The 25,207-nt window shown below is 36.2% G+C and overlaps 1 protein-coding gene across 1 annotated transcript in view; it reads left to right on the top strand.

Annotated features, from left to right (window-relative positions):
• The window catches only part of CEP85L (centrosomal protein 85 like), a 173,849-nt gene that overhangs the window by 14,060 nt on the left and 134,582 nt on the right, over nt 1–25,207 (top strand). The window contains exon 2 of the mRNA XM_034990392.1: nt 12,369–12,530. Within this exon, the coding sequence (XP_034846283.1) occupies nt 12,369–12,530 (162 nt within the window). The remainder of the gene's footprint in view (nt 1–12,368; nt 12,531–25,207) is intronic.

Below are 25,207 nucleotides of genomic sequence, written 5' to 3'. Positions count from 1 at the left end.
CCAAAAAGAATTACAGACCAATATCCCTGATGAACATGGATGCCAAAATACTCACCAAGACACTAGCTAGTAGACTCCATTTAAAGGATTATTCACCAGGACCAAGTGGGATTTATTCCTGGACTGCAAGGGCGATTCAACATCTGCAAATCAATCAGTGTGATACACTACATAAATAAAAGAAAGGATAAGAACCATATGATCCTCTCAATAGATGCAGAAAGACCATTTCATAAGGTACAGCATTCTTTCCTCATTAAAACTTTTCACAGTGTAGGGATGGAGGGAACATACCTCAATTTGGTAAAAGCCATATATGAAAAGCCCACAGCAATATCATTCTCAATGGGGAAAAACTGAGAGCTTTTCCCCTAAGGTCAGGAGCACAGCAGGGATGTCCACAATCACCACTGCTGTTCAACACAGTACTAGAATTTCTAGCCTCAGCAGTCAGACAAAAAAAAAAAAAAAAGGCATCTGAATTGGCAAAGAAGAAGTCAAACTCTCACTCTTTGCAGATGACATGATGCTCTATGTGGAAAACCCAAAAGATTCCACCCCAAAATTCCAAAGCTTATACGGGAGTTCAGCAAAGTGGCAGGATATAAAATCAATGCACAGAAATCAGTTGCATTTCTATACACTAACAATGAGACAGTAGAAGGAGAAATTAAAGAGTCATCCCATTTACAATTGCACGCAAAACCATAAGATACCTAGGAATAAATCTAACCAAAGAGGCAAAGGATCTGTACTCAGAGAACTTTACAACACTCATGAAAGAAATGGAGGAAGACACAAAGAGATGGAAAAACATTCCATGCCCATGGTATGAAAGCACAAATATTGTTAAATGTCTATGCTACCTAGAGCAGTCTATATATTTAATGCAAACCCTGTCAGAATATCATCAACTTTTTTCACAGAGCTGGAACAAACAATCCTAAAATTTGTGTGGAACCAGAAAAGACCCCGAATAGCCAAAGGAATGGCGAAAAAGAAAACCAATGTTGGTGGCATCACAATGCTGGACTTGAAACTCTATTACAAAGCTGTAATCATCAAGACAGTGTGGTACTGGCACAAAAACAGACACATAGATCAATGGAACAGAATAGGAACCCAGAAGGGGGCCCTCAACTCTGGTCAACTAATCTTCGACAAAGCAGGAAAGAATGTCCAATGGAAAAAAGACAGTCTCTTCAACAAATGGTGTTGGGAAAATTGGACAGTCACATGCAGAAGAATGAAACTGGATCATTTCTTACACCATACACAAAAATAGACTCAAAATGAATGGAAGACCTAAATGTGAGACAGGAATCCATCAAAATCCTTGAGGAGAACATAGGCAGCAATCTTTGTGACCTCGACTGCAGCAACTTCTTTCTAGAAAGGTCTCCAAAGGCAAGGGAAACAAAGGCAAAAATGAACTATTAGGACTTGATCAAGATAGAAAGCTTTTGCACAAGAAAGGAAACAGTCGACAAAACCAAAAGACAACAGAATGGGAGAAGATATTTGCAAATGTCTTATCAGATAAAGGGCTATTATCCAGAATCTATAAAGAACTTCTCAAACTCAATACCCAAGGAATAGATAATCTAATCAAGAAATGGGCAGAAGACATGAGCAGATATTTCTCCAATGAAGACAGAAAAATGGCCCACAGACACATGAAAAAATGCTCACCATCACTCGGCATTAGGGAAATACAAATCAAAACCACAATGAGATACCACCTCACACTAGTCAGAATGGCTAAAATTAACAAGTCAGGAATGACAGATGTTGGCGAGGATGCAGAGAAGGGGGAACCCTCTTACACTGTTGGTGGGAATGCAAGCTGGTGCAGTCACTCTGGAAAACAGTATGGAGGTTCCTCAAAAAGTTGAAAATAGAGCTATCCTATGACCCAGCAACTGCACTACTGGGTATTTACCCCAAAGATACAAATGTAATGATCTGAAGGGGCACCTGCACACCAGTGTTCATAGTAGTCATGCCCACAAGAGCCAGATGGAAAGAGCCTAGAAGTCCATTGACATTTTAAATGAGTGGGTAAAGAAAAAGTGGAATACTACTCAGCCATCAAAAAAAAGAACTCTCACCATTTGCAATGATGTGGATGGAATTAGAGGGTATTATGCTAAGTTGAAATAACTCAATCATAGATAATTAAATGATCTCACTCATGTGGAATCTAAGACACAAAGGAGAGGTCAGGGGATGAGAGGAAAAAAATAAAACAAGATAAAAATCAGAGAGGGAGACAAACCATAAGAGACTCTTAATCCTAGGGAACAAACTGAGGATTGCTGGAGGGGAGGGCGATGGGGGGATGGTTAACTGAGTGATAGATGTTAAGCAGGGCATGTGATGCAGTGGGCACTGGGTATTATGTAAGACTGATGAATCACTGACCTCTACCTCTACCTCTCTGAACCCAATAATAATAATTGATTTTGAATTAAAAAAAATAGAAAAAATAAAAATCTCTTCATATTCATTTAATTATCACAACAACCCTATAAGATAGGTACTCTAATTTGTTCTCTTTTCACATGTGAAGAAATTGAGCTACAGATTAGATAAGTGTCTTACTCCTGGGCTCACTGCTAATAAGAGGTTGGATAGAGCTTGAGTCCAGGCAGCCTAGTTTCACAGTCCATTCTTTACTGCTAAGGTATACTATTAATTCTATAATAAAAGAATAGGGGCACCTGGGTGGTTCAGTCGTTAAGCGTCTGCCTTCAGCTCAGGTCGTGATCCCAGGGTCCTGGGATCGAGCCCCACATCGAGCTCCCTGCTCAGCGGGAACCCTGTTTCTCTCTCTCCCACTCCCCCTTCTTGTGTTCTCTCTCTCACTAAAAAAAATTCTATAATAAAAGAATAAAAAACTAAGACAATTAGATTCACTTAGCCTAGAGATAATCAGTACTGAAATGGATTGGATGATGGCAATGAGGAACAAATATTGCAGTATTAAGTTTCTTTCATTTTAGCTAGATAATCTCCAGTGTAGGTTGAGATTTTCCGTGTGTGTGTGCGTGTGTGTGTGTGTGTGTGCGTGGTTGCGTGCGTGTGTGTGTGCATGGTTACTAATAATGTGAATGCTTTTCTTATGTTTTAATGTTCTTTTTAATTTTTTGTAACTTTTTCTGTTTTTTGTTCCTATAGGAGATTGTTTTCTCATATTTATTAGGAATTTTGGCCATTAAAATCTCCCCAAACCATTTATAATTATTATTTTTTAGCTGCTTTGGAAAATATTTACTGATCTTTAAATAGGTACTTAATTTCAAACTGGCTCAAGGGATAGTTAAAAATCTTCTGGGGCGCTGGGTGGCTCAGTCGTTAAGCGTCTGCCTTCAGCTCAGGTCATGATCCCGGGGTCCCAGGATCGAGTCCCACATTGGGCTCCCTGCTCGGCAGGAAGCCTGCTTCTCCCTCTCCCACTCCCCCTGCTTGTGTTCCTGCTCTTGCTGTCTCTCTCTGTCAAATAAATAAAATCTTTTTTTTTTTTTAAAGATTTTATTTATTTATTTGAGAGAGAGAGAATGAGAGAGAGCACATGAGAGGGGGGAGGGTCAGAGGGAGAAGCAGACTCCCTGCCGAGCAGGGAGCCCGACGCGGGACTCAATCCAGGGACTCCAGGATCATGACCTGAGCCGAAGGCAGTCGCTTAACCAACTGAGCCACCCAGGCGCCCCAAATAAATAAAATCTTAAAAACAAACAAACAAACAAACAAATAAATAAATAAATAAATAAATAAATAAATAAATAAAAATCTCCTGGATTTTAAAATAAACAAACAACAACCGCCCCAGCCCTGTTTAATCTTTCTTCTAAAAGGAAAAATATTTTTTAGATCTAATTATAAGGCTTCCAGAATTTTAATTTTATACCATGAACATTTATTGAGTGTGTAGTGGCAGTAATGACTGGCAATAATGACTACATTTATTGAGACCCCACCTGACTCTTCAGCTCTGTGCTAGAGACTTAAAAAGAAAAAAAGGTTGTCTTTCACTGTTCTTAATTTGGTGAGGGAGAAGAAAGTCATACACAAATGGGTTAATATAATTTAGAAAATGCTGTTATTGGAATTTTGAATGATATATTGAGAGAACACAAGACACTTTTAGAGCAAGTTAATTCTGAACTGAGACTTTTAAAGAAGGTAGAGAAGGAAAATAACTTGGAGTCCATTAAAGGACCTAGTCTGTTTGGAGGCAGTGATGAGGTATGTGTGGCTAGAGAGTGTTTGTAGGGGAGCTGAAATGGGCGAGGTAGGGGTTGGAGGGATTAGAATGTGGGCTGTCAGTTGGTTAAGAACTTTGCCAAACATAAGAAGTTTGAGTTTTATTTAATATGCAGGAAGGAACCTATAGATCTATATGAACAAGAGAATGATGTAAATATATTTGACTGTCAAAAGGTAACTCTGGTAGGAGGGATTGAGGATGGCTTGGGTGGAGTTACTTCAGCGGCAGATTCTTGCAGCACTCCAGCCAAAAGACATGATCGTGATGGGCATGGAGAGGAGAGATCTAATTCAGGTAGTATTTAAACAGTTTTACAAACTGATTACCTGTAAGGGTTAAGGAAAAGAGGTTTTTTTGTTGCTGTGTTCCCTGGATTTATTTGTTTTTAACTTAGTCGTACATTGATTTCTACTGATAGTTGAATTGGGGCAGTTGAGGGCCATTGTTCTGAACTTTGTGCAAAAGTACTTTGTACCATTTCAGAGGTGTTGAAATGTGAGATATATGCATCTTCTGGCATACAAGGGTAAATATGCTTTGATATTTTCTGTTTTGTTCTGTTGTTTTTGTGTGTGTGTGTGTGTGTGTGTGTGTGTGTGAAACAGTTGGTTCACAATCCACCGATAACCTGCATTTTGAGAAACACTGCAGTTTGTATTCATGATTTGTATTATATTCAGCTTTTTATGTAAAAGTAAATTGCTTTGTTTTTATTTTCTTCTGGCTTAGAGTTGTCATTTAAAAAATTCAGTAAGATTAGTTGTTATTCTTCTAAGTGCAGTTATAGATATATAACATTGTGGAAGATGCTATTGTGTGCATTTTTGCTTCCAACTACAAAAAAACAAAGCTTCAGAAAGAAAGTGTAATAGGTTACCTTTTCACTTGATGCTAATCTTCTTGTAATTTCCAGTGTGAGAATTATTAATTTTTAAATAAGTTATCCCTAGGCATTCAGTATTCTATTTAAAAGAGTTGAAATTGGTGTTAAAAAATATACTGTTTTCCAAAGAGAAGTTCCATTGGATACTGATGTCCTGATATCTTTGATTTTACAGTCAGTCATTCAACTGCTTTAATATGATAGGACCTAGGTAAGACTTTATTGTTATAGATCACTGAGACTTATTTTAATTTTTTAAAAGTCCATAGCACATCTCTAGAAATTGAGTAGTTCCCATTTCAGTAACATAGTCGTATAACTATCATGTGAGAATATTTTCCTTCTATCTCCTGGTAAGCATATTTCACTTCTAGTTCTTAACTGCTTTTGATTCTGGGTTGACTTGAATAGAGACAAGACATGTCATTTTCAGCATGAATTAATTCAATCTGAATTAAAGATTAGAATGTTATTTTATTCATGACATTTGTTAATTATCTTTAGCGTTTTAGGCATATAATATAAATTGGATCCTTTTTAAAAAAGAAGTACAGTTGACCCTTAAACAGTGCAGGAATTAGGGGTGCCAATCCCCCGTGCAGTCAAATCCATATAAATCTTTTGACTCTTCAAAAACTTAACTACTAATAGCCTGCTATTGACTGGGAAGCCTTACGGATAACATAAACAGTTGATTAACACATGTCTTATATGTTATATGTATTTATACTGTATTTTTACAATAAAGTGAGCTAGAGAAAAAACATTAAATCACAAGAGAAAATACAATACTGTACTATATTTGTCGATACCATAAGTTTACATCAACTGTGTATGAGACAAATTGTATCTGTATCAATATTGTCCTAAATGATACAAAACACTGTAGATGTTATGCATGTATCTAACACTAGACACCAAAAGTGAAAAGATATTGTGAAAAAGAAATGGATATGTATTTACAGGTATAAGGATGCATGCATTGATAATGAAGAAGCAATAATATGATTGCTCATCAGTAGCCTAGCCTATACATTAATGAATGAATCATTATAACATTTTTATGGCATATAATATTACACTCATATTCATAATACGTTGTTGGAAACAGTGTTACATTTCTTTAAAAACCACTTATGTGTGATGATAGACTGATACACAGTTTTCGGTTACTAGAGAGAGAGACATACTATGAGGGAATGTAATTCTTTGAAAGCAAAGTTATAAAACTGAGAAAACTAACACATTATTAATTTTACATTTAATATTACTCATTTTATGCCTATGTGAAGATAGGCTATCCATTCCCATACAGGTTTTGCACAGGATGTTCTACATGTGAATGCTTAGGCAGTTATGACAGTGGCACAAAAACATCTCACAGTTCTTGCCATAAAATTATTAGGTTTTCATGCAAAGACACATACACAACAGGTAAGTTTATTAACTGTATGGCATGATGATTATTTACTATTCCTTAAATGGAAGTGGATAATCACAGAGGTCTGTATCCTGGTTATCTTCCATGTTGATAGGCTGAGGAGGAGGAGAAAAAGGAGGGGCTTGGTCTTGCTTTCTTATGAGTGGTAGAGGTGGAGGAGGTGGAGGAAGTGGATGGGGAGGAGGCACACTTGCTGTAACTTTACATAAATACATCGTAATTTCTGTCTGACTTCTTTGCTTTTTCATTTCTCAAAAAATGTTTCTATGCAGTACCAGTCATTCTTCTGCTGTTTGCTTTAGTTTTCGTGCTCACATCATGGAATGGTCCGTGTTGTGAAAGAAGTCAAAGCAGTCTTGAGTAATCAGAACCCTTCTGCCGGATTGTTTAATATCAATTTGTTTTCTGGCCCTGCTTCTTCTGTGTCTTCTTTTTCATTGTCTGGCATTGGTTCAGAAGCTCTCCTCTCCAGCAGGCCATCTTCTGTTAATTTCTCTGGTGTTTTATCTATTAGCTCTTGAATTTCTCCAAGATCCGTATCTTGAAAGCCTCAATTTCCCACCTATTTTGCCATTTCCACAGTCTCTTTCATTATTCCTTTGATTGGCTCTGTTGTAAATCCCGTGAAGTCATACACAACATCTTGACAGTTTCCTCCAGCAGGAATTTACTGTTTGGGGGTTGGTGGCTTTCACAGCTTTTTCTGTAACAATGATGATATCATCGGTGGTGTAATCTTTCCAGACTTTCATGATGTTCTCTCTGTTGTGGTTCTGTTCCATAGTGTATATAATCCTTTCCACAGTGAACCATGCAAAATGAATCTTAAAGGTCCTTATGACCTCTTGATCCAGAGGCTGAGTTAGAGACATTGAGTTAGAGACATAGAGACACAGAGAACTCATGAGGTTCTAGATGATCAGGGGCTTTGTCAGATATCAAAAGCACTTTAAAAAGCAGTCCCTTTCTGACAAGGTACTTTCTGACTTCAGGGACAAAGCATCAATGGAACCAGTCTAGATAAAGGGTTCTTGTTCAAGCCTTCTTGTTTTGCAACCAAAAGACTGGCTGCTGGTGGTTAGTTACTTTTTCGTTCAAAGCTGGGGGTTAGCAGCTTTACGGATAAGGACAGTCCTGATCATACACCCTACTGCATTTGCACAAAACAACAGTTAGCCCATTCCTTCCTGCATTAAATTTTGGTGCTCTCTCCTCTTCCTTACTAATAAATATCTTTTGTGGCCATTTTTTCGGAGTAAGGCACTTTTGTCTGCCTTAAATTTAAACCTGTACAGGCAGATAGCTTTTCTCATCAATGATTTTCGTAATGGTGTCTGGGAATTCATCTGCTGCCTCTTGCTGGGCAGAAGCTGTTTCTCCTGTTATCTTTACATTTTTTAAGCCAAACTTCTTTCTAAAATTATCAAACCATCCTGTGCTGGCATTAAATTCTTCAGCTTTATATCCTTCACCTTCTTTTTGCTTTAAGTTGTCATGTACTGTAATGACTTCGGTTTTTCTCAAATCATACTAATAGGTATGCCATTCTTACACAGTCTTGCACCCACATAAAAGCTGTATTTTCAGGGGCGCCTGGGTGGCTCAGTTGGTTAAGCGACTGCCTTCGGCTCAGGTCATGATCCTGGAGTCCTGGGATCGAGTCCTGCATCGGGCTCCCTGCTCGGCAGGGAGTCTGCTTCTCCCTCTGACCCTCCCCCCTCTCATTTGCTCTCTCTCATTCTCTCTCTCTCAAATAAATAAATAAAATCTTTTAAAAAAAAAAAAAGCTGTATTTTCAGTACAAGTTAAAAGATATTTCACGAAAAGTTGAAGTTTTTTGTTCTTGCTGGTGTAGCTGCAGCAACGGCTTCACAAATTTCCTTTTCTTTTTTAACAATGATCTTCATGCTGGATTCATTTATTTAGAAATGGAAGGTAACTACAGGTACAGACATAGTACATATCAAGCATTCAGCTTTTTCTTTCTAATGTCCTGATTTTTTTCAGCTTCTTGGGAGCATTTCCAGCATCACTAGTGACGCTGTGTATGGGTCCCTTGGTGTTGTTGAAGTTTATGTTATTGCACACAACACAATGAAAAATATGTAAGAACCACAAGAGCTCACTCAACAAGAGGTGGCTACAAAACTATAACAGTAGTACAGTATGTATGTACTTTATTTTATGCAGTTATGATTTATTACTACATCTTTGTGTTTATTTACATTTCTCTTGATTTCAAATGGCACCATGTACAGTGTGAAATGTTTGTGTAAGTTTTGATTAATTGTAACTTTTTTCTTTTTTTTTTAACTTTTCCCACTATTTATTTATTTATTGATGTAGTGTTCCATGATTCATTGTTTGCGTATAACACCCAGTGCTCCATTCAATACATGCCCTCTTTAATACCCATCACCAGGCTAACCTATCCCCTTACCCCCTCCCCTCTAGAACCCTCAGTTTGTTTCTCAGAGTCCATAGTCTCTCATGGTTCGTCTCCCCCTCCGATTCCCCCGTTCATTTTTCCCTTCCTACTATCTTCTTTTTTTTTTTTTTAACATAAAATGTATTATTTGTTTCAGAGGTACAGGTCTGTGATTCATCAGTCTTAAATAATTCACAGTGCTCACCAAAGCATATACCCTCCCCAACGTCTTATCACCCAGCCACCCCAAGCCTCCCTCCCCCCACCACTCCAGCAACCCTCAGTTTGTTTCCTGAGATTAAGAATTCCTTGTATCAGTGAGATCATATGATACATGCAGCCATAAAAAAAAAAACCCGAAATCTTGCCATATGCAACGACATGGATGGAACTGGAGGGTATTATGCTAAGCGAAATAATTAACTTTTTATAATAGATTTGTTTATATTTTCTGGTAGTGATAAAATAGGACTAGTATCTACATATATTTTGTGCGTTCATGACAGACCTAACTTTTTCTTAATTTTTTTGGTATCTCTAGGCTAGTTGGTTCATTTGCAAGTTTTTTCATATTGTCACAAATCTCCAAAAAATTTTCTGCTATGTTTACTTAAAAAAAATCTGTGTATAACAGGAGGCACTTAATTCAAACCCATTGTTGTTCAAGAATCAACTATAATGTTAAAAGTCTAAAAACTTTTAATTTCTCTCACTCGTAGTAAGATTGGACATTGTTTCATATCTTTGTCATTTACATGTATTCCTAGCCTATTATGCTATTTGCTGGATATTCTTAAAAAATACTTCTCCAAGTAATAGGTTTGCACATGGGAGAGAAAGTAGTAGGCTGGTTACCCTTTTTGATAATGGTTTAGACAGGATGTTGAGTTCATTTACAGGGGTTATTACCTGAGGAGCTGATTGAAGAAAACATTTTGGTATAGATTATGGACAGATCAGAGTTAGAGCAGGCCTGGTTACAGAATACTTTCACTTGGTGCTTTAATATGTGAGTGATTAATCAAATGAATTACGGTTAAGTCCCATTCTGAGAGAAGCCTAGAATCTATAAAGTTTTAAGTTGTTGTTCTGAACATCAAACCTGCCTATGTGTCTCTTTGGTCAATATTTTAAATTTTGAGTTAATTTAAATGTATATGTTTTTTGTTTGTTTGGTTTTTTTTTTTTTTTTTAGAGAGAGAGAGAGAGAGAACTCGTCGGTGGGGGGTAGACAGAGGGAGAGAAATAATCTTATGCAGGTTCCGTGCCCAGCGCAGAGCCCGATGTGGGGCTCAGTCTCACAACCCTGAGATCATGACCTGAGCCAAAATCAAGAATCAGATGCTTAACTGACTGAGCCACCTAGGCGCCCCTAAATGTATGTGGTTTTTAAGGCTACTTATTTACCTTATACATCTATAAGACCAAAACAAATTTAATTCATAAATTATATGTAAATAGAAATTTAAACTAGTATTAACATGGCATAATGTTTTATTAAAACTAAATCTTTAATATTGGGATTAATATTGGTAGAAAATAGCTTCAGGTCTGGTTTTAATAATCTGTTTATGAATTTTGATTTTTAACATTAAATGCAGAGACAGGCTGTTCCTAAAATTGTGGTAAAATGATTTAATCCATTTTATGACATGTTTATTATTTTGAGACCCTTACATTTAAATCTAAAAACTTTATTTTTCTGAAGACTGCTAGAAGGCACTCCTTGTATGGCAGATTCAATGGTGTATCAGCTTATAATTCTGTGAAGATGTCTTGTTTCATATCATGATAAGTGCCCCATATGTTATTTGCTCTTTACTTAAAAGCAACTGCATTTGTGAACATAAAGCATAAATGCGGGCTTTGAAATTATTGATAATAAATCTGTTTTAAGGTAGCTATTCAGATCATCTGTAATATGCTTATTAATTTTTTAAGGATGTCATTGAAGAAAGCCCCAAATTCTCGTGTAGAACTTGTTTTGTTTTTTTTTATAAACATTTTATTTTTTTTTTAATTTTTTTTTTTTAAGATTTTATTTATTTATTTGAGAGAGAGAGAATGAGAGACAGAGAGCAGGAGAGAGAGGAGGGTCAGAGGGAGAAGCAGACTCCCCGCTGAGCAGGGAGCCCGATGTGGGACTCGATCCCGGGACTCCAGGATCATGACCTGAGCCGAAGGCAGACGCTTAACCATCTGAGCCACCCAGGCGCCCTCGTGTAGAACTTGTTAACTTCCACGAATAAGTATTCAGGCTCCAATTTGAGAATCACTCTGTTTGTCATTAATAAAGATATGTGCTTCTATAGCTTTTATATAAAATTCAGTAGATTTAAAATTGCTTTCTAAGATGACTAATATTTTATTAAAGATTTTATTTATTTATTTGAGAGAGAGAGTGTGTGTGCACACACTGCAGGGGGGGATGGGGAGCGATAGAGAAAAGCCGACTCCCAGCTGAGCGAGGAGCCCGACATGTCCCAGGACCCTGAGATCATGACCTGAGCCAAAGTCAGATGCCCAGATGACTGAACCACCCAGGCACCCCTCAGATTACTGTAACTTTTATGAATTAGTTATAAGTGGTTCAGACTGGCACTGTCCTTGGATATACTTTGTGTGGCATTGTAATGGACAATAATTTAAGAATGAAGTAAGCAGAAATGTAAAATGATGGGTAAATCAGAAAAAGACAAAAATTAAGTAAAAGTGGACAGATAAGTGAAAATAAAGACCAAGAGAACATTAAAAAGTGATGTTAGCTAAAAAATGAAGATTTAATATAACTCAACAGGGAAAATTGAGCAGAGACAGGAAAATGCTATGGTGTTAATCTTTTATCAAAACATGACTAAATAAATAAAAAATTCAATACAAAATAATTTTCAATGTTATTGATTAGGATACAGTAGAAAACATTTATTTTCCATTAGCATATTCCACTTAAATTGTCATGCAGTATGATTCAATTAGGCTTTCCCTGGGCCCCAATTCTCAACTCATGCCTCTGTGTGGTATCACAGATGTCTCCGTATCAAATATTCTAGAGCAGAGTGCTGACATTTCCAGATAGATAGATTTGACATTTTAAATAAGACAGCAGTACGTGTTTCAGAGTTCAAAACCTATAAGCAGAAATCAGAGTCCTTTAGCAGAGGAAGCTGTGAAATCATTAAATTTTTAGGTGTGTAAGTTTATTTGATGAATTTTAGATATCATTGATCTATTTTAATTATTTGGTGCAGAAAATAACTTTTATGTGTATTTTTTCTAAGGTCAAAAAAAGATCTGTCTACTCCTAGACATTAGAAATGTGCTAATTTTTGCATATTTTCCTTTGTAGGCTCAGATTATTCTTCATCAGCATGGTTACCTGGTAATGAATCATTGTGGCAGGCCACAACTGTTACATCTAACCATCGAAATAATCATATCAGGAGACATAGTATAACTTCTGACAGTGGTGACACCGGCATTGGGACTTCCTGTTCTGACAGCGTGGAAGGTGAGCTGAAATTCTTAGTGTTTAGACGTGAGCCCTCGGAGAATGGTTGTGATCCCATTCAAGGGATATGTTCTATTGTTCCAAAATAAATTATGTTTGAATATTTAATAATCTTCAGTGTTATATCAAATGAAATTGTTCCTCTGATCATATTAATTTTCCCTCATTCACTTTTTAAACTATTTTTATATAATTATAGATTCATAATTCATAATTCAATTTTAAGAAATAGTACAGTGATTCTGTGCACCCTTTATTCAATACCTCCTACCCCCACCCATGGTAATATCTCACAGAACTGCAGTGCACTTTCACAACCAGGATACTGATACAGAGAAAATACAGAACGTTTCTATCACCACAGTATACACCTCACGTTGCTCAGTCTCCTCCTGCCCTCCCTTAACCTTTGAAACCACGAAATCTGTTCTCCATTTTTATAATTTTGTCATTTCAAGAATGCTGTATAAATAGAATCATAGAGTATGTAACCCTTTAATATTGGCTTTTTTTCTTTGACAATTCATCCAGGTTGTTGCATATATCGATAGTTCATTTCTCTTATTGCTAAGTAGTATTCAGCAATGGTGGTATTATGTAGACCACATTTTGCTTAAGCATTTTCCCACTCAAAGACATCTGGGTTGTTTCAGTTTTGACTATTTGGAATAAAGCTCCTATAACCATTCATGTCCAGGAACACAGTTGCTGGTTGTATGGCAGTTGTATGTTTAGTTTTTAAAGAAATTGTCACACTGTTTTGCAGAGTGATTATTCCATTTCAGTCAGCAGTGGAAATGGATCATTGTGACTGATCCAGTTTTTTCTTCATTCTTGTTAACATTGCTGGTTTTTTAATTCTAGCCTTTCTGATGGGAATGTAGTGATACCTCATTGTGCTTTTAATTTTCATTTCCTTAAAGATTAATAATATTGACCATTACTTCACATGTTTATTTTCCATCTGTCTGTTCTCTTCAGTGAAATGTTTCTTCATGTCTTTTGCCTCTGTTTTAATCAGATTATTTCCTTTTTTTTTTTTACTGTTGAGCTCTGAGAGTTCTTTCTATATTTCAGATACTAATCCTTTGTTCGCTATGTGATTTGCAAATATATTCTTCTATTCTATAGCTTGTCATTTCATCCTCTAACAGTTGATGAAGTTTAGTTATAATTTTAGTGTATAGTTTTTCCTTATATGGATTGTGGTTTTGGGGTCAAATCTAAGAACCCTGCATAGTCCCAGATCTTGAAGATTTTTCTCTTGTTTTCTTTTCCTTGAAGTTTTATCATTTTTTGTTTTCCATTTAATTCTGTGATCCAATTTGAGTTAATTTATTATAAAGCAAGTGTGTTTGGGTGTCTCCAAGACCACTGTTCAGCTCAGTGATTTGCTGGAAGGAATTCCAGAACTCAGAAAAGCTGTCATACTAATGGTTATGGTTTGTTACAGCTAAAGGATACAGAGTTAAATCAACAGTAGAAAAAGAAGCAAAGGGCAGGGTCTAGGAGACGCTAGGCCCAACCATTTGTCCTCTCCCAGTGGAGTTGTGTGGGTGGTGTTTAATTCTTCCAGCAGTGATTTTTGACAGCACATAACAGAGGATTTTGCTAACCAGGCAAAGTCACCCAAGCCTTGGTCCAGGATTTTTATTGTGGGTTGGTTATGTTGGCATGGTTGACTCCTTGTGTGGATGAGCTTAGTCCCTAGCCCTTGAGAAGTCAAGCTGGTAACACGTTTCAAGACTCCCACCATAAGTCACATTATTAGCATAGACTATATGAAGTGACCCAAGGTCCCCAGGTAAACAAAGATAGTCTTATTAGGCAGGGTATTCCAAGGGTTTAGAGGTTACCTCTTAGGAGCCAAAGATAAGGGCCAAACCTTTCTTGTAATGTGCAGGATATTGAAAACCCCGACATGCTGACTTAATCCTTTTTGCACGGTGTGAGACTAATATTGGAGTTCATTTTCTTTGCATAATAAGTATTGAAATTGGGTAGAACAATTATTCCTATTTTATTCTTTTTCAAAACTGTTTTAGCTATTCTCATTCCTTTGCTTTTCTATATAAGTTTTAATAATTTGTCTATATCTACGAAAAAATCTTGTTAGGAATTTTATATAGGAATTGTGTTATCCATATATCAGCTTGGGGAGAATTGACATGTTTACTCTCTTGAGTTTTCTAGTCCATTAACATGGTATAGTTCTCCATTTGTTTAAATTTTGATTTTATTCACCCAGTATTGTACCTGTTTTGTTAGAATTATACCTGAGTATTTAATTATTTCTTTTTTGGGGGAGTGATTGTAAATGGCATTGTATTTCCAGTTTTGGTGTCAATGTGTTGTTATTGTATAGAAATACAATCTATTTTTGTATGTTTATCTTGTGACATTGTTGAACTCTTTAGTTCTAGGAGTTTTTTTGGTAGATGTCTTGGGATTTTCGCTATAGACAATCATGTCATCAGTAAATAGGGATGTTTTTCCTTTCTAATCTGTATGCCTTTTATTTCCTTTTCTTCACTTATCATCGCAGTGACCAGACCATCCAGAACAGTATTGAGGATGAGAAGTAGGAGTGGACATCCTCATCTTACAGATAAAGTGCTTAGTCTTCCACTGTTAAGTAGCTGTATGACAACTGTTAGCTGTAGGTTTTTTATAGATGTCATCAACTTGAAGTTTCCCTCTAGTCCTACTTTGCTGAGAGGTATTTTTTGGTTTTGTTTTTTTTAAAATAATGAATGGGTATTGGATTTTGCAAATGCTTTTTCTGAATCACTTGATAAATGAAATTCTTCATTAGCTTGTTGATATGGTGGCAGATTCCATAGCTTGATTTTTCAAATATTGAGTCAGCTTTCCATCCCTGGAACTCCACTTGGTCAAAATATAAAATTATTTTTATACATTGCTAAATTCTATTAATACTTTGTTAAGGAATTTTTCTGTGTATCCATAAGGAATATTGTTCTGTAGTTTTCTTTCTGGGAGGACTGTCTTTCCTGTTTCGATGTCAGGATAATACTAGCTTTATAAATGAATTGGGAAGTATTCTCTCCTATTTTCTGGCAGAGACTGTATTAGAGTGACATTGATTCTTTAGGTGTTTGGTAGAATTCTTTAGGGAAACCATCTGGGCCAAGAGATTTCTTTTTTCATAGTTTTAAAGTCATCAATTCAGTTTCCTTAATAATTACAGGGTTGTTCAAATTATGCCTCTTAAATTGGATGAATTGTGGTAGCTTCCTCCCCTTCAGAAGTGGCCCATTTTGTCTAAGTTGTCAAATTTATGTGTGTAGAGTTGTTCATAGCATTTCTTTATTATCTCTTGATGTCTGTAGCCTCTGTAGTGATACCCCCTGTTCCATTTTCTGGTATTGGTAATTTGTGTCATCTTTCCTTTTTTATTTTTTAGTCTTAGTAGCAGTTTGTCAATTTTATTGACCTTTTCAAAGGATCAATTCTGCATTTCATTAATTTTCTTTTTTCTGTTTGCAATTTCAGTGATTTCTGATCTTTATTATTTCCTTCTTTTTGCTTTGGGTTTATTTTGCTCTTTTTCTAAGTTCTTAAGGTGGACGATAAGGGGTTTGAAACTTTCCCTCTTTTAAGATGGATCCATTTCGTGCTATAAATTTTTCTGAGCACAGTTTTGACTGTGTCCCACAAATTTTGATATTTTGTGTTTTCATTTAGTTTGTTGTTTTCTTAATTTACCTGAGACTTCCTCTTTGACCTTAGGGTTATTCAGTAGTATGTTGTTTAGTTTCATGGTGTTTGGTGTTTTTCTGCTATCTTTCTGTTACTGATTTCAAGTTTGATTCTATTGTGGTCAGAAACACTATGATTTCAACTCTAAATTTTTTGAGGTTTCTTTTAGGTCTCAGCATATGGTTTACATGGTATATGTTTTGTGGGCACTTGAAAAGAATGTGTGTTTTGCTGCTGTTGGGTCGATTAGATCCTGTTGGTGGATGGTGTTTTTGTTTTTTTGTATATCTTTGATGATTTTCTGTCTAGTTGCTCAGTCAGTTGTTAAGAGCAGTTTTTTAGTCTCAACTATAATTGTGGATTTGTGTATTTCTTTTTTTGGTTCTTTAAATTTTTGTTAACATATTGTAGTTATAGTGCTTGGTGCATACACATTTAGGATTGATATGTCTTCTTGGTGGATTGGCCCTTTTACCATTATATAATGTCCTTCTTTGTCTCTGGTTATTTTCTTGTGCTGGAGTCCACTTTATCTGCTATTTATACAGTACTTTGGCTTTCCTTTGATTAATGTTTAAATGGTAAATGTTTCCTGTTCTTTTTACTTTCAAATCTGTCTGTATCATTATATTTGAAGTAAGTTGCTTCTAACAGCATACAGTTGGATTGTGATTTTTAATTCACTCTGCTAATCTTTTGCTTGGTATATTTAGACCATTTACCTTTAAAGTAATTATTGATTTATTGATACTTAAGTTCTCTGTTTGTCTTCTTTCTTTCTGTTTTCATTTTCTTGCTTTCCTATGGGTTAGTGGAACATTTTTAGAATTCTACTTGGATTTATCTATAGTATTTTTAAGTGTATCTCTTTGTATAGCTCTTCTAGTGGTTGCTGTAGGTATATATGTACATATGTAATATGAATAATTTATTTTAACAGTTTGAGTGGAGTACAGAATCCTTTACCATACCCTACTTATAAAATTGTTTCAAATACTGTCTCTAGGGGTGCCTGGGTGCCTCAGATGGTTAAGTGTCTGCCTTCAGCTCAGGTCATGATCTCCAGGTCCTGGGATCGAGCCCCACGCCGGGCTCCCTGCTCAGCGGGGAGTCTGCTTCTCCCTCTCCCTCTGCCTCTCCCGCTGCTTGTGCTCTCTGTCTCTCTTCCTCTCAAATGAATAAATAAAATCTTTAAAACAAAAAAACAAAAAACAAATAATGTCTCTATATGTATTTATAACTATATCAGATAGTGTTATAATTTTTACTCCAACCATCAGACTTAATTTAGGAAACTCAAGAGGAGACAGAGCCTATTTTTGCTTTCTGTGTTCTTTCTTCCTTCATGTTTCAAGGTTCCTTTTATTGTTTTCTTTTGGTTTAGCCATTTTTTTTTAAGGACACATCTGCTTGTGACAAATTATCCATTTCTTTTCAACTGAGAATATCTTGATTTCCACTTGTTTCCTGAAGAGTAATTTTGTTGGGTATTCATTTCTAGTTTGACAGTTTTTTTTTCCCTAGTACTTGAAAGTATTGTGCCACTTCTTTTGGCCTCCATGGTTTCTGATGAGAAATCTCTTGTCATTTTTCTCTGGCTATTCTGAAGATTTTTTTCTTTGTCTTCAGTTTTTAAAAATTAAGTATCACAGGTCTTTGGATGGATTTCTTTGGATTTTTCCTATTTGGGATTCATACAGCCTCTTGAAACTGTGAACATCCTGCTAAATCTGGGAAGTTTCCAACCATTATTTTCTTTGAGTACTTGAGCCTTTCCCTCTTTCCTTCCAGGACTATGATGGCACAAGTCATAAATCTTTTGTTATTGTCCTACAGGTTTCTGATGCTCTCTTCCTCCTCCCCCCCATCTATTATTTGTTGTTTAGACTGGGTAATTTTTATTGTTTTGTCTTCCAGGTCACTGGTTTTTTTTTGGGGGGGGTCTGCTCCATTCTAATGTTGAGCCCTTCCACTGAGCTATTTATTTCTCTTATTGTATTTTTCAGTTCTAAATGTTTATTTTGCTTTTTCTTTATGTCTTTTATTTCTTTGCTGATGCTTTGTTTTGTCTGTTTCAGGCATGCCTGTATTGATCATCAAAGCAATTTTATGATGATTCCTTTAAAATCCTTGCCAGAGAATTCTAACAATTTTGTTATCTTGGTGTTGGCATCTATTGATTTTTTTTTCCAATTCATTTTGGGAACTTACTAATACTTTGTATGACAAATTATTTTGAACTGAAATTTGGAGTATTTTGTACAGTTATGAGATTCTAGATTTATATTATTTACTGCATAACAAATATTGTTATATTTTTATTACATGTTTTGTAAATATAAGCTATTTACATATAAGTAAATATATAAAATTATTATAAACATATAGTAAACATATTATTAGTATATGTTTAAACCTTTTCTATTAGCTGGCTTTGTAAGATACTGCTCTGGCATGTGAAGTGGGGAGAGGTACTACCTCCTTATTGCTAGATGTAGTTAGAAGTCTAGGTTGTCCCCACTTGGCCTCTGTTGATACCTGACGAGTTTGGAGGGGAGTTCCTTGTTACTGCTGGGGGTAGAAGTCCAGGTTTTTCATATCATCACTACTGACACCATTGTGTGGGTGGCCTCATTACTGCAGGGGATTTGAATGTCCACACTCTCTTGTTAGGACTCTCTGATATAACCTAAGAGTGTCTCTGTGCGTAGAGAGTACCCATAGTGCCAGACAGGGATGAAAGTCGTGTTTCCCTACTTGGCCTTCTTTGAAACTACCCTGGTGGGACTCTTTGAAGTACTTTGTTATAGCTTGGCAAGGTTGGAAGTCTAGGCTCCCCACTTGGCTTTTGTTGGTGTGGGTAGAAGTAGAGCTGCGTTTTTTTCTATAGTATTTGGCTGGAAAAGAGTGGTTACTATCTGAAGAATTTCTTTTTAGCTTCCTCTTTCCTGGTCCATTGGCTAGGGAGAACAGGCTTTTGCTGGGACTTTTTTGGGCCACGCCCTTTAGTTCTTTAGGGTGGCTGTTTTATTTTCAGCTCTAAAGCTGAGAGGCAAAAAGAAAACCCAAGGAATTCACCACAGTCTTGTTCCTTGGATCCTGAGGTTCTTAGCTGGTCTGACTTCTTTTCTCCAACTTTCAGTCATATGTTTGTTTTACATATAATGTCTAGGGCTTTCAGTTGTATTTAGTGGGAAGTATAGGGAAGACTGTCTTTTCCATCTTCTCACCAATGTTTCTTATAGATGTTAATAAAAAAATTTAACTATTACTATTTGTCATAACTTTGCTAGCAGTTGCATTGAATGTTGATTTCATTATGGTCTTGCATCTAATGTCAGTTGACTATTTAAAACACACCAAGGAAGGGAAGGAAATATACACAAGGTGGTGAAGGGGCAGATAGGAATGTGAATTGTAAAAATAATAATTGTAAAAGAAGTATTCTTTTGTTAAAATGGAAGATGAAAATAATTTAGGTATATAGTGCTTCTGTTTCTTTAACTTTCTTTTTTACCTTCCCTAAATAAAGATTTTATATCCTGTTTTCACAGCCTTAGTTTGTAAATGAATACTCTTAGAACTATTGATTTTATTTTAAGTATTACTCATATCTCTATGAGTAATAAAGTTGACAAGGTATATTGATGGTTGTATAGTGGAGTTTTTTACTCGATTGATCTGAAGTAGCATTTTAGTGTAGTGTTCTGTGTGTACTACTATTGAAGTTTATTTCAGAGTCCTTCAGTGGGAGGCTGGTGATATTCCTGAAGTATTAAAGTAAATGTACTGTTATAGATACTTTTTTCCAAGCTTTCATCATACTAATGGAATATCTTCTTAAGCTAAAAATGATAAGTAGGATTATTTTCTTTTGGTAATAGTCATGGTGTTAGAATTGGTTGGGTCTTTAGAGAAAACATAATTAGACCATTGTATAAATGAGTAAATTAATTCCCCAAAAATGAAATAACTGCTCTTACTAATATGGTGGTTAAGAGTTTATGCTGTGTTTAAACCTGTTATCACTTAATTATGTGTGCAATCTTTCTTTCAGCCTCAGTTTTTTCATCTGTAATTTGGAGATAACTTTTTTTTATGTATTATGAAGATGTAATAACATGACTTTTAAGTTGCTTAGTGCAGTTCTTTGCATTACTATCCTTGCTTTGAAAATGATTCTTGTTCTCCTTCCTTACTCTTTTTTTTTAATGTCTTTTTCTTCAAATGTCTCTTTCTTAGGAAGTTCACCAGCTGGCTTATCTAAAACAGTGATGCTTCTACTGCCACCCTCACAGTTTTGTACCCACACCCTTGCTTTATTTTGGGTTTATTTTTTCTCTCATGGAATAGGGACTGGTATTTACTGGATGCTCAATTTTGTTCAATGAGACAATGCATATATAGACTTTGAGTTAAGGTTCCTGTTTTTAGCCTGCTTTTGTACCTGATATTTCTGAGGTTAGGGCCTCTTTGATGTTCTCCCAGACAGGTGAACTCCCTGTGCTACATTCCAGACTTGTATTTTATGCCATGTATTCTACTGTCCTGCTTCAATAATTAACACTTTATTTTCCAGCTTCTGGAATTTTTTTGCAATCTTTTTTAGGATGGTCCTGTATTGTTCATTGCCATGACTTTCTACTGTATTACTCTTCTGTCATTTCATTGGATATTGAAAGGGAGAGAATATAGCTTTGTGCACTCAGGCAATGATCTTTAACCAGAAATTCTGTGAAATAGATACAAATGAAAAAAAAAAAAAAGAAGAGAAAAAGGACTGAAAAAAATGGTTATAAAACTTTTCCTAATGTCAACTATTCTGTGTATTTCTCCTCCTCCCCAATTTTAAAAAAGTAATAAGTGCACATTTAAAAAAGCATAAAAGTGAACGTAATTTTAAAAGCAAATTTGTATTCCGAATATTGTTAAATTTGTGGTCTTTGAAAAATTTGAACCTATGTAGAATTAAATAGAGGAAAAAGTTAAATCTCCCTTTATTTTCTCTCTTATTTTTGTTTTGTTTTCAGAGGTCACAAATGTTTTAGTGTGTTGCATATTCTTTCAGATCTTCTGCTGTGCATTTATTCACATATAGGTTTTTTTTTTTTTTTTTTAAGATTTATTTATTTGACATAGACACAGCGAGAGAGGGAACACAAGCAGGGGGAGTGGGAGAGGGAGAAGCAGGCCTCCCGCGGGGCAGGGAGCCCGATGCCGGGCTTGATCCCAGGACCCTGGGATCATGACCTGAACCGAAGGCAGACAATTAATGACTGAGCCACCCAGGAGCCCCACATACACATAGGTTTTAAAATAAAACTGTATCATCCCATATATGTTTGTAATGTGCTTTCCTTTTATGTTTTTTTTTTACTTCTTAAAATTGGATTTCTTTAAAAAATAATTTATTGTAAATGAGTCACATGACCTCATATCACCTCTTAGAATTGTCTTTTTTTTTTTTTAATTTTATTATGTTATGTTAGTCACCATAAATACATCATTGGTTTTTGATGCAGTGATCCACGATCCACTGTTTTCATGTAACACCCAGTGCTCCATGCAGTATGTGCCCTCCTTAATACCCATCACCGGCCTAACCAATCCCCCCTCTCTCCTCCCCTCTAAAACCCTCTTTGTTTCTCAGAGTCCATAGTCTCTCATGGTTCATTTCTCCCTCCAGTTCCCCACCCCCCATTTTTCCCTTCCTTCTCCTAATGTCCTCCATGCTATTCCTTATGTTCCACAAATAAGTGAAACCATATGATAATTGACTTTCTCTGCTTGACTTATTTCACTTAGCATAATCTCCTCCAGTCCTATCCATGTTGATGTAAAAGTTGGGTATTCATCCTTTCTGATGGCTGAGTCATATTCCATTGTATATATGGACCATGTTTTCTTTATCCATTCATCTGTTGAAGGGCATCTTGGCTCTTTCCACAGTTTGGCTATTGCGGACATTGATGCTATGAACATTGGGGTGCATATGGCTCTTTTCACTACATCTGTGTCTTTGGGGTAAATACCCAATAGTGCAATTGCTGGGTCATAGGGTAGCTCTATTTTTAAATATTTGAGGCACCTCCACACTGTTTTCCAAAGTGGTTGTACCAACTTGCATTCCCACCAACAGTGTAAGAGGGTTCCCCTTTCTCCACAACCTCTCCAACATTTGTTGTTTCTTTCCCTGTCCATTTTTGCCATTCTAACTGGTGTAAGGTGGTATCTCCCATTCTGTTTTGTTGACTGTTTCCTTTGCTCCGCAGAAGCTTTTTATCTTGATGAAGTCCCAAAAGTTCATTTTTGCTTTTGTTTCACTAGCTTTTGGAGATGTATCTTGAAAGAAGTTGCTGTGGGCGATGTCAAAGAGGTTACTGCCTATGTTCTCCTCTAGGATTTTGATGGATTCCTGTCTCACATTGAGGTCTTTCATCCACTTTGAGTTTATCTTTGTGAATGGTGTTAGAGAATGGTCGAGTTTCATTCTTCTGCATGTGGCTGTCCAATTTTCGCAGCACCATTTATTGAAGAGACTCTTTTCCATTGCATGTTTTTTCCTGCTTTGTCAAAGATTATTTGACCATAGAGTTGAGGGTCCATATCTGGGTTCTCTATTCTGTTCCATTGTCTATATGTCTGTTTTTGTGCCAGTACCATGCTGTCTTGGTGATCACAGCTTTGTAATATAGCTTGAAATCGGGCAACGTGATGCCCCCAGCTTTGTTTTTCTTTTTCAACATTTCCTTGGTGATTCGGGGTCTTTTCTGATTCCATACAAATTTTGGGATTGTTTGTTCCAGCACTTTGGAAAATGTCATTGGAATTTAGATCGGGATGGCATTGAAGGTATAGATTGCTCTGGATAGCATAGACATTTTAACAATGTTTACTCTTCTGACCCATGAGCATGGAATATTTTCCCATCTTTTTGTGTCTTCTTCAATTTCTTTTATGAGTGTTTTGTAGTTCCTAGAGTATAGATCCTTTACCTCTTTGGTTAGGTTTATTCTGAGGTGTCTTATGGTTTTTGGTGCTATTGTAGATGGAATAGTTTCTCTAATTTCTCATTCTGCAGTTGTGTTGTTAGTGTATAAGAAAGCAACTGATTTCTGTGCATTGATTTTGTATCCTGCCACATTACTGAATTACTGTAGGAGTTCTAGTAATTTGGGAGGTGGAGTCTTTTGGGTTTTCCACATGAAGTATCATGTCATCTGCGAAAAGAGAGAGTTTGACTTCTTCTTTGCCAATTTGAATACCTTTTATTTCTTTTTGTTGTCTGATTGTTGTTGCTAGGACTTCTAGTACTATGTTGAACAATAGTGGTGAGAGTGGGCATCCTTGATGTGTTCCTGATCTTAAGGGAAAGGCTCTCAGCTTTTCCCCATTGAGGATGATATTCACTGTGGGTTTTTCATAGATGGATTTTATGAACTTGAGGATTGTTCTCTCTATCCCTATACTCTGAAGAGTTTTAATCAGGAAAGGATGCTGTATTTTGTCAAATGCTTTTTCTGCATTGATTGAGAGGACCATATGGTTCTTGTCCCTCCTCTTATTAATGTGTTCTATCACATTGATTGATTTGCGAATGTTGAACCACCTTTGCATCCCGGGGATAAATCCCACTTGGGCATGGTGGATGATCCTTCTAATGTATTGTTGGATCCTATTAGCTAGGATTTTGTTGAGGATTTTGGAATCCATATTCATCAGGGATATCGGTCTGAAATTCTCCTTTGTGATGGGGTCTTTGCCTGGTTTGGGGATTAAGGTAATGCTGGCCTCATAGAATGAGTCTAGAAGTTTTCCTTCTGTTCCTATTTTTTGAAACAGCTTCAGTAGAATAGGTATTATTTCTTCTTTGAATGTTTGGTAGAATTCCCCAGGGAATCCATCAGGCCCTGGACTCTTGTTTTTTGGGAGGTTTTTGATCATTGCTTCAATCTCGTTACTGGTTATTGGCCTATTCAGGTTGTCAATTTCTTCCTGTTTCAGTCTTGGCAGCTTATAGGTTTCCAGGAAGGCCTCCATTTCATCCAGATTGCTCAGTTTATTGGCATATAGTTGTTGATAATAATTTCTAATAATTGTTTCTATTTCCTTGGTGTTAGTCGTGATCTCTCCCCTTTCATTCATAATTTTATTAATTTGGGTCCTTTCTCTTTTCTTTTGGATAAGTCTGGCCAGTGGTTTATCGATCTTATTAATTCTTTCAAAGAACCAACTTCTAGTTTCGTTGATCTGATCTACTGTGTTTCTGGTTTCTAATTCATTGATCTCTGCTCTAATTTTAATTATTTCTCTTCTAATGTGTGGCTTAGGCATTGTTTGTTGCTTTTTCTCTATTTCTTTAAGGTGTAGAGTTAGTTGGTGAATTCAGGATTTTTCTATTTTTTTGAGTGAGGCTTGGATGGCTATGTATTTCCCCCTTAGGACCGCCTTTGCAGTATCCCATAGGTTTTGGACCGATGTGTTTTCGTTCTCATTGATTTCCATGAATTAAGTTCTTCTTTGATTTCCTGGTTGACCCAAACATTTTTGAGCAGAGTGGTCTTTAGCTTCCAAGTGTTGGAATTTCTGCCAAATTTTTTCTTGTGATTGAGTTCCAGTTTTAAAGCATTATGGTCTAAGAATATGCAGGGAATAATCTCAGTCTTTTGGTATTGGTTGAGACCTGATATGTGACCCAGTATGTGGTCTATTCTGGAGAAAGTTCCATGTGCACTCGAGAAGAATGAGTATTCTGTTGTTTTAGGGTGGAATGTATGTATCTATGAGGTCCATCTGGTCCAATGTATCATTCAAAGCTCTTGTTTCCTTGTTGATTTTCTGCTTAGATGATCTGTCCATTGCTGAGAGTGGAGTATTGAGGTCTCCTATAATTAACGTATTGTTATCAATATGACTATTTTGGTTAACAGTTTGCTTATTTAAATGGCTGCTCC

The sequence above is a fragment of the Mirounga leonina genome, unplaced genomic scaffold, assembly GCF_011800145.1.
Source record: "Mirounga leonina isolate KUSES-001 unplaced genomic scaffold, KU_Mleo_1.0 Mir_53, whole genome shotgun sequence".
NCBI classification, from domain to species: domain Eukaryota; kingdom Metazoa; phylum Chordata; class Mammalia; order Carnivora; family Phocidae; genus Mirounga; species Mirounga leonina.
Note: the sequence above shows the minus strand (reverse complement) of the source record. Positions and strands in the feature narration are given on the sequence as shown.